General features: G+C 40.1%; 1 protein-coding gene across 1 annotated transcript; it reads left to right on the forward strand.

Moving 5' to 3' along the window:
• The first annotated feature begins 1,255 nt into the window (after positions 1 to 1,255).
• Positions 1,256 to 6,449, forward strand: LOC136418929 (uncharacterized). The gene is made up of 2 exons (XM_066405136.1): positions 1,256 to 5,290; positions 6,027 to 6,449. Exons 1-2 carry the CDS (start codon positions 1,256 to 1,258, stop codon positions 6,447 to 6,449), a joined length of 4,458 nt encoding a protein of 1,485 aa, XP_066261233.1.
• The last annotated feature ends 4,784 nt before the right edge of the window (positions 6,450 to 11,233 follow it).

The following is an 11,233-nucleotide window of genomic DNA, read 5'->3' on the forward strand; positions in this document are numbered from 1 at the left end:
TGTGTAGGGGACAGAATTCCCGATAATTAATTTAATGTATTAGTTCGATAAGTTGTATTCTTCATAAGCCTAGTATTAAATGTGTGACTAGTATGTAAGAAATCCGTGTGCTACGCCTATGGACATTACTCGTTTCTCTTGCCACTTTGTCCGTATGACCAGATGTTGATTCGCATTTTGTTTGATCTTAGACTAACTGTGTAATAAAACTCCTCGCCGACCTTTTGTGCGTACTAGAATTTAGACACGTTCTCGATGCTGGTCATAAACGCCCTCCAATAAAACCCAATTATATTGTTAAAGTTAGGCAAGTCACAAGGACAAATCTAGAAGAAGCGCCGATGATGACCTCTTAGTTTCTGGTACGCCTATGTACGGTTACCATTAACTTTAGTATTTAAGATTTTGCAAGAAGAAAAATCTCTCTCTTCTTGTGCGTCTCCGTCGACCCTTAACTCCGTACTTTGCACGTTACTCGTACGCGATTACTTTACACACGGTTCCTATACACGGTTAATTACTACACTAATTAACTTGTCACGAAAAGTTGTTATTTCTTTGCTACATTACTCGAAGTTGTTAGTGAATAATAAACCTTTGTTACCGTTAGAAAAGGGTTTTGTTTTCATTTGCACGAACACGGTGTCTCTGAGACCGCGAACTCAGGGTGGTCCTTCGCAAGCATCCAGTCCATTGCTTACTAGACGTATCAAGAATTAGGCCATGTCTAATCAACATCTTGGTACCACGATCCACGAATAAACAGTTTGGTCCTTCGAGCCGGATCAACATTTTTGGTCCTACGAGCCGGATCAACATTTTTGGTCCTTCGAGCCGGATTAAACATTTTTGGTCACTTCGAACCGGATATCACAGGACTGGATCAGAACCTGTGGAACATAGGACATCGAAAGCGGAATAAGGAGTAGAACGGTGGATCCCAAGGAGAGCAAGAAACAATCCCGGTGAGTCAGTTCCTTTTTGTCACGATTTTTCCTCTTTGAATTTGCATAACCTCATAATCCCGATTTCCATTTGATACCTTAAATGGTCGTTAGTTGTATGAGATTGATGCGACTTATTTACTTTGGTTTATGCTCGATTTATGCACATTAAAGAAGTCGAAACTAGTTAATTTCTCTAGTCGTACCTCTGTTTGAATCACGTAAATTGATTTATTTTAACGCCACGTTATCAATAGTAATTAAAAATGACCACTAGAGCTCAAAAAGAAAAAATTTCAAAACGATCCGAAATGGAACTAGGCTCAGCAGAGTCTCTTAGCGAGAACGATGAATTTAGAGAACTTTTGCACGCTCGCAGAATTTTAACTAAACGTTTATCCCGTTTTGAACAGTACCTTCGTGAAAACAGAGATATTCAAGAAACAGTTCAATTAGAAATCCGCCTCAAGAACGTGGAGGAGGACTATAATCAGTTCGATAAAGTACAATCTCGTCTAGAATTTTTAAGCTTAAACGAAGAAGAACAACGGATTGAAATCGAATCAGCCTACTTTAATTTAATTTCAGAATTAAAGCAGTTAATAAATTCAATTAGCAAAAATCAAAATAGTACTAATACTCATTTAGGAAAACAAAATTCACCAAGAGGTCTAGGAAAATTACCGGATTTAGGCTTACGTTCATTTTATGGCAATTATGAAACTTGGTTCAGTTTCAAAAACATATTTGATTCCTTAGTCCATAGCAGAACCGACTTGAGTGAAACAGAAAAATTGTTATATCTAAAATTATGTTGTAAAGGCGATGCGCTAAATCTCATAGACTCTCTCGACATAACTCCCGATAATTATACAATCGCTTTAAATCTGTTACAAAAAAGATATGAGAATAAAAAGGCAGTTATTAACATTCACGCTAAAGGCTTAGTTCTTAATTTACCAAACGCGAATAAAGGATCATCTGTAAATATTAGAAAATTAATAGATGCAGTTCAGCAACATAAATCATCATTAGGAAAATTAAAATTACCCGTGGATCAATGGGATGTTTTGTTGATACCGATAATATTAAACAAACTGGATGATAGTACTAATCAGGAGTGGGAGCGGAAACAATGTAATACTGAATTGCCGACTGTTGATCAATTAATGGAATTTTTAACCGAAAAATGTCGTTCGTTGGAAGCGGTTCGCGGCTTCTCAACCGTACATTCAAATAAACATGATAGGGATAGAATGCAAAACAAAGGCCACGAGAAAAGAAACGAATCACATCAGTTTAAGAATTATTCGTATTCTTTGACCGAAAAAATCAATAAGTGTTACATCTGTACTGAAAATCATTTCATTCATCAATGTCCTCGTTTTATCCAATTATCAGTGTCGGACAAATATAACGAAATTCGAAGACATAAATTGTGTAGCAACTGTTTACGTCCAGGGCATCTGAAACAGGAATGTAGATCAAGAGGATGCAAAAAATGCAACCAAAAACATAATAGCACGTTACATATAGAGAAACGTTCAGGAAGTGAACATGTTCAAAATTCTAGCAACAGCAGCACTAATGAACCTTCCTCATCATTAACTGAACATGAATCATCGATCAGTTCTCCATCTAATCCTTCGGCTCACGATGTATTGAGAAGGTATGGAGAATCCAAACAATCTACAGTTTTAACAATCGGCCAAAGTAACGCGGTCACGTACGATACGGAAAACAATCCTTTGGCATTATCATCGTTAGGTATTGATAAAAATCAAGTACTACTATCTACGGCTACCATTCTCATCTCAGACAGAAAAGGAAATTGGCATAAATGCAATGCCTTACTCGATTGCGGAAGCCAGTCAAATTTAATGACAGAAAACTTCTGCAGAAAGTTAAACTTAAGTCCCCAAACAATTGACCTTTCATTATCAGGTATCAGTCAAATTGTCACAAAGATTAATCAGCGAGTGCACACGAAAATAAAATCCAGGTTCAACCAATATGAATCTAACATAGCATTTTTGGTTTTACCCATTCTTACCGAAAATCTACCCTCATTTAGATTTCCCAGTTCGGTACTTCAAATTCCAACAAATATCAATCTAGCTGATGAAAAATTTAATGAACCAAAACAAATTGATGTTTTATTAGGGGTAGATATATTTTATAATCTATTAGGTTCGGGTAAACTTAAATTAGGAAAGGGATTGCCAATGTTACAAGAAACCTCTTTAGGCTGGGTAATATCGGGCAATTTAATATGCAGAGAATCTCAAAGTCGGAAAGTAGTGTGCAACCTTGCGACTAGTATTTCAAATAAAACATTAAATGATTCGTTGACGAAATTCTGGCAGATTGAAGAGTTTGAAAATGTTAAATTCCTATCAAAGGAAGAAAATTATTGTGAGGAATATTTTAATCAAACTACAACCCGCGACATGGACAACAGTTTTGTCGTAAGGTATCCGTTCAATAATCAAACAGATTTTAGTCTGGGTGACTCCAAATCGAATGCCCTAAAACGGTTAACAAATGTAGAGAAAAGGTTAGAAAAGGACAAGGACCTCAAGAAGCAGTACGTAGAATTTATGACGGAATATGAGAACTTAGGCCACATGACGCTTCAAGGACCCATTGAAAAGGACATCTCTATTCCAAACAATTCTTATTTTTTACCCCACAGTGCGGTACTAAAGAATTCTATTACCACGAAGTGTCGCGTCGTTTTTGATGCAAGCTGCAAAACAAGTTTAGGAATTTCCCTGAATGACACGCTTTTGGTAGGACCAGTAGTACAAGATGACTTGTACTCAATTTTGATACGTCTAAGACTTCGCAAAATTGTTTTGAGCGCGGACATCAAAATGATGTACCGATGTATAAAAATTCATGAGGAAGAACGTAACTTCCAAAAGATACTATGGCGAGCAAATCTTAATGATCCGATTAATGTGTATAAACTCAACACGGTAACGTATGGCACATCGAGTGCACCCTTTCAAGCCACACGTTGCTTGATAGAATTGGCCGAGCGCAACAAAGACAGGTATCCACGAACAGCAGAAATAATTAAACGTTCGTTCTACATGGATGACCTGTTGGTTAGCATTGATTCGGAAACAGATGCATTGCAAATTTATAGGGAACTAGACGATATTTTAAGTCAAGCTAATTTTAAATTGAGAAAATGGTCGTCCAACAGTAACATAGTTCTAAACAGTATCCTACAAGCAAACAGTAACGAAAATCACGACAATTTAATTCTACCTCATGAAGATAAACATATAAAAACTCTTGGAATCAGCTGGGATCCTAAACAAGATACTCTAAAATATTCAGTAAATATTAAATACGAGCCATCCCGTGTTACCAAAAGGACTATTCTTTCAAAAATTTCGCAGATCTTTGACCCGCTTGGGTTGATCGGTCCCGCATTAACTAGGGCCAAGTTAATCATTCAAGCTCTATGGAAATTACATATCGGTTGGGATCAAGCGGTCCCGAATGACCTAAGACAGATTTGGGAGGAATTCTCGAATGAACTGGAGTGCCTCAATGAATACAAGATCGATAGGCTTGTAATTCCAACAAAGACGGCCCATATAAGATTGTACGGATTTTCTGATAGCTCCGAAAAGGCTTACGGAGCCTGTATTTACGTGGCCTCGGAGGATGAGTCAGGTAGTCGCGAATTACGACTGTTGACAGGAAAATCAAGGGTAGCTCCAGCTAAAAAATTGACCTTGCCTCGACTTGAGCTTCTAGCGGCCCACCTTTTAGCCAAACTAATGAATACGGTAAGACAAATTTTAGACATACAAATATCAGACGTACGATACTTCACGGATTCTAGTATTGTTTTGGCATGGTTGAAAATTGATCCTGCTCACCTTAAGACCTTTGTTGCCAATCGAGTGGCAAAAATTAATGAATTGACCAAGATAACGGAGTGGGCTCACGTGCCAAGCAAGGCCAACCCTGCAGATGTAATATCGAGAGGATTGAGCCCAAGGGAATTGCTGGGATGTGATCTTTGGTTTCACGGTCCCGAATTTTTAAAGAAAAACACATCAAGGACGGAAGCGAACTTAGATAGCCATGAGGTTCCCGTCGATGTCTTGCCCGAATTAAAAAATAATCATACCACAGTATATAAAACAACGAGTGTAAATAGCAACAACTACGGACTTAACATTTTTGATAGATTTTCTACCTTCTTCAAACTGCACAGAGTAGTAGGTTACATATGCAGACTTAAAAATCGATGCCGCAAAGTGATGAATAAGTCAACAGCCTTGACAGTTGAAGAATTAAACGAGTCACTGCTTTTATTAGTAAAATTGGTTCAACGGGATAGCTTCGAAAAGGAAATTTCCGACTTATCCAAAAGTAAAAAACTCCCAAGCGAAAGTAAAATTTTGAATCTAAACCCATTTCTCGATTCAGAAGGAATACTTCGAGTCGGGGGACGTTTAATAAATTCACAATTTAATTTTGAACAACAACACCCTATTATATTACCGTATAAACATAAATTCACTGACTTGATAATACAGAATGAGCATATGAAACATCTCCACGCGGGAGTTCAAAACTTGCTTTCGATAATTCGCCTCAGATTTTGGATAATAAACGGAAAAAATGCAGTTAAACGTAACCTTAGTAGATGTATAAGATGTTTTAGAGTAAAACCGAAACCTTCGAAATTTTTAATGGGTTCCCTTCCGACCGCAAGGGTAACGCCTTCACGACCTTTTTCAAATTGCGGAATCGATTATGCAGGGCCTATACTCATAAAGGAGGGTACGCTGCGTAGAGCCAAATCCGTAAAAACTTACATATGCATTTTTGTTTGTTTTGCCACGCGTGCAGTACATATCGAACTGGTTAAAGATCTTTCGACCGATAGCTTTTTGAATGCTTTGGAAAGGTTCTGTTCCAGACGAGGAAAACCAACAAACATACATTCAGACAATGGTTCTAACTTTGTAGGGGCCAATAATTATTTTATCGAACTCTATAACTTAATAAATAATGAATCACACATTAACGCCACAACTACATTTTTAGCCAATCTCAAACGACATAAACGACTATGCACCCTTAACTCCCGCGCATTTCCTTATTGGTGACTCGTTGGCAAGTTTACCACAACCCGACTACCAGAACGCCGTTATCTCTCGCTTATCTCATTACGAACGACTTCAACAACTCCAGCAGCATTTTTGGAATAGTTGGTCCAGAGACTATTTGACAAATTTGCAAACTCGATGTAAATGGAAGAACACTGTAGATAAAACCATAGATATTGGAGCATTAGTTTTACTGGTGGAACACAATACTGCCCCACTGCGCTGGATTTTAGCTCGAGTTGTCGAACTCCACGAAGGAAAGGATCATGTGATACGTGTAGTGTCAGTGCGCTTACCCAGTGGAACTATATCGCGAAGATCATTGTCGAAAATATGCCCATTGCCCATGAATAACAAATAACTCTTTGTAAATAATTTAAAAGGTAACGACCTTTTAACGGGGCCGGCATGTTAGGGCTTGTGTAGGGGACAGAATTCCCGATAATTAATTTAATGTATTAGTTCGATAAGTTGTATTCTTCATAAGCCTAGTATTAAATGTGTGACTAGTATGTAAGAAATCCGTGTGCTACGCCTATGGACATTACTCGTTTCTCTTGCCACTTTGTCCGTATGACCAGATGTTGATTCGCATTTTGTTTGATCTTAGACTAACTGTGTAATAAAACTCCTCGCCGACCTTTTGTGCGTACTAGAATTTAGACACGTTCTCGATGCTGGTCATAAACGCCCTCCAATAAAACCCAATTATATTGTTAAAGTTAGGCAAGTCACAAGGACAAATCTAGAAGAAGCGCCGATGATGACCTCTTAGTTTCTGGTACGCCTATGTACGGTTACCATTAACTTTAGTATTTAAGATTTTGCAAGAAGAAAAATCTCTCTCTTCTTGTGCGTCTCCGTCGACCCTTAACTCCGTACTTTGCACGTTACTCGTACGCGATTACTTTACACACGGTTCCTATACACGGTTAATTACTACACTAATTAACTTGTCACGAAAAGTTGTTATTTCTTTGCTACATTACTCGAAGTTGTTAGTGAATAATAAACCTTTGTTACCGTTAGAAAAGGGTTTTGTTTTCATTTGCACGAACACGGTGTCTCTGAGACCGCGAACTCAGGGTGGTCCTTCGCAAGCATCCAGTCCATTGCTTACTAGACGTATCAAGAATTAGGCCATGTCTAATCAACATCTTGGTACCACGATCCACGAATAAACAGTTTGGTCCTTCGAGCCGGATCAACATTTTTGGTCCTACGAGCCGGATCAACAAGTAGACATAGGTCAAATAAACCGGGTAAATATTAAAAGTTTGCATGCTCCGCGCTCGGAAATTTCTGGTCTGATTACGCCGAGTTACCACTCAAAATGTTCCTCTAGACTAGCTCTATCCAACGGTGGGATCAGTCGTGGGATTATTTTGATGAATTCCTGAGAAAAAAATTCACACACGTCAAATAAACCGGGTAAGTATTAAAAGTTTGCACGCTCCGCGCTCGGAAATTTCTGGTCCGATTCGGCCGTGTGTCCACTCCAAATGTTCCTCTAGACAAGCTCTATCCAACGGTGGTATCAGTCGTCGGACTATTTTGTTGACTTCCAGAGATAGGAGTAGACATAGGTCAAATAAACCGGGTAAATATTAAAAGTTTGCACGCTCCGCGCTCGGAAATTTCTGGTCGGATTCGGCCGTGTGACCACTCAAAATGTTCCTCTAGACAAGCTCTATCCATCGGTGGCATCAGTCGTGGGACCATTATGATGAGTTCCTGAGAAAAAAATTCACAAACGTCAAATAAACCGGGTAAGTATTAAAAGTTTGCACGCTCCGCGCTCGGAAATTTCTGGTCCGATTCGGCCGTGTGTCCACTCAGTATGTTCCTCTAGACAAGCTCTATCCAACGGTGGGATCATTCGTGGGACTATTTTGATGAATTCCTGAGAAAAAAATTCACACACGTCAAATAAACCGGGTAAATATTAAAAGTTTGCACGCTCCGCGCTCGGAAATTTCTGGTCCGATTGGGCCGAGTGACCATTCAAAATGTTCCTCTAGACAAGCTCTATCCATCGGTGGCATCAGTCGTGGGACCATTTTGATGCGTTCCTGAGAAAAAAATTCACACACGTCAAATAAACCGGGTAAATATTAAAAGTTTGCACGCTCCGCGCTCGGAAATTTCTGGTCCGATTCGGCCGTGTGACCACTCAAAATGTTCTTCTAGACAAGCTCTATCCAACGGTGAGATTAGTCGTGGGACTATTTTGATGAATTCCTGAGAAAAAAATCAACAAACGTCAAATAAACCGGGTAATTATCAAAAGTTTGCACGCTCCGCGCTCGGAAATTTCTGGTCCGATTCGGCGGAGTGACCACTCAAAATGTTCCTCTAGACAAGCTCTATCCAACGGTGGTATCAGTCGTCGGACTATTTTGTTGACTTCCAGAGATAGGAGTAGACATAGGTCAAATAAACCGGGTAAATATTAAAAGTTTGCATGCTCCGCGCTCGGAAATTTCTGGTCTGATTACGCCGAGTTACCACTCAAAATGTTCCTCTAGACTAGCTCTATCCAACGGTGGGATCAGTCGTGGGATTATTTTGATGAATTCCTGAGAAAAAAATTCACACACGTCAAATAAACCGGGTAAGTATTAAAAGTTTGCACGCTCCGCGCTCGGAAATTTCTGGTCCGATTCGGCCGTGTGTCCACTCCAAATGTTCCTCTAGACAAGCTCTATCCAACGGTGGTATCAGTCGTCGGACTATTTTGTTGACTTCCAGAGATAGGAGTAGACATAGGTCAAATAAACCGGGTAAATATTAAAAGTTTGCATGCTCCGCGCTCGGAAATTTCTGGTCTGATTACGCCGAGTTACCACTCAAAATGTTCCTCTAGACAAGCTCTATCCAACGGTGGGATCAGACGTGGGACTATTTTGATGAATTACTGAGAAAAAAATTCATACACGTCAAATAAACCGGATAAATATTAAAAGTTTGCACGCTCCGCGCTCGGAAATTTCTGGTCCGATTCGGCCGAGTGACCACTCAAAATGTTCCTCTAGACAAGCTCTATCCATCGGTGGCATCAGTCGTGGGACCATTATGATGAGTTCCTGAGAAAAAAATTCACACACGTCAAATAAACCGGGTAAATATTAAAAGTTTGCACGCTCCGCGCTCGGAAATTTCTGGTCCGATTCGGCCGTGTGTCCACTCAGTATGTTCCTCTAGACAAGCTCTATCCAACGGTGGGATCAGTCGTGGGACTATTTTGATGACTTCCAGAGATAGGAGTAGACATAGGTCAAATAAACCGGATAAATATTAAAAGTTTGCACGCTCCGCGCTCGGAAATTTCTGGTCGGATTCGGCCGTGTGACCACTCAAAATGTTCCTCTAGACAAGCTCTATCCATCGGTGGCATCAGTCGTGGGACCATTATGATGAGTTCCTGAGAAAAAAATTCACAAACGTCAAATAAACCGGGTAAGTATTAAAAGTTTGCACGCTCCGCGCTCGGAAATTTCTGGTCCGATTCGGCCGAGTGACCACTCAAAATGTTCCTCTAGACTAGCTCTATCCAACGGTGTGATCAGTCGTGGGATTATTTTGATGAATTCCTGAGAAAAAAATTCACACACGTCAAATAAACCGGGTAAGTATTAAAAGTTTGCACGCTCCGCGCTCGGAAATTTCTGGTCCGATTCGGCCGTGTGTCCACTCAAAATGTTCCTCTAGACAAGCTCTATCCAACGGTGGTATCAGTCGTCGGACTATTTTGTTGACTTCCAGAGATAGGAGTAGACATAGGTCAAATAAACCGGGTAAATATTAAAAGTTTGCATGCTCCGCGCTCGGAAATTTATGGTCCGATTCGGCCGAGTGACCACTCAAAATGTTCCTCTAGACTAGCTCCATCCAACGGTGGGATCAGTCGTGGGACTATTTTGATGAATTCCTGAGAAAAAAATTCACACACGTCAAATAAACCGGGTAAATATTAAAAGTTTGCACGCTCCGCGCTCGGAAATTTCTGGTCCGATTCGGCCGAGTGACCACTCAAAATGTTCCTCTAGACAAGCTCTAACCAACGGTGGTATCAGTCGTCGGACTATTTTGATGAATTCCAGAGAAAAAAATTCACACACGTCAAATAAACCGGGTAAATATTAAAAGTTTGCACGCTCCGCGCTCGGAAATTTCTGGTCGGATTCGGCCGTGTGTCCACTCAGTATGTTCCTCTAGACAAGCTCTATCCAACGGTGGGATCAGTCGTGGGACTATTTTGATGAATTACTGAGAAAAAAATTCACACACGTCAAATAAACCGGATAAATATTAAAAGTTTGCACGCTCCGCGCTCGGAAATTTCTGGTCTGATTCCGCCGAGTTACCACTCAAAATGTTCCTCTAGACAAGCTCTATCCAACGGTGGCATCAGTCGTGGGACTATTTTGATGAATTACTGAGAAAAAAATTCACACATGTCAAATAAATCGGGTAAATATTAAAAGTTTGCACGCTCCGCGCTCGGAAATTTCTGGTCCGATTCGGCCGTGTGTCCACTCAGTATGTTCCTCTAGACAAGCTCTAACCAACGGTGGGATTAGTCGTGGGACTATTTTGATGAATTCCAGAGATAGGAGTAGACATACGTCAAATAAACCGGGTAAATATTAAAAGTTTGCATGCTCCGCGCTCGGAAATTTCTGGTCCGATTCGGCCGAGTGACCACTCAAAATGTTCCTCTAGACTAGCTCTATCCAACGGTGGGATCAGTCGTGGGATTATTTTGATGAATTCCTGAGAAAAAAATTCACACACGTCAAATAAACCGGGTAAATATTAAAAGTTTGCACGCTCCGCGATCGGAAATTTCTGGTCTGATTCCGCCGAGTTACCACTCAAAATGTTCCTCTAGACAAGCTCTATCCAACGGTGGCATCAGTCGTGGGACTATTTTAATGAATTACTGAGAAAAAAATTCACACACGTCAAATAAATCGGGTAAATATTAAAAGTTTGCACGCTCCGCGCTCGGACATTTCTGGTCGGATTCGGCCGTGTGACCACTCAAAATGTTCCTCTAGACAAGCTCTATCCAACGGTGGGATCAGACGTGGGACTATTTTGATGAATTACTGAGAAAAAAATTCATACACGTCAAATAAA

The sequence above is a fragment of the Euwallacea similis genome, unplaced genomic scaffold, assembly GCF_039881205.1.
Source record: "Euwallacea similis isolate ESF13 unplaced genomic scaffold, ESF131.1 scaffold_47, whole genome shotgun sequence".
In the NCBI taxonomy this organism is placed as follows: Eukaryota; Metazoa; Arthropoda; class Insecta; order Coleoptera; family Curculionidae; genus Euwallacea; species Euwallacea similis.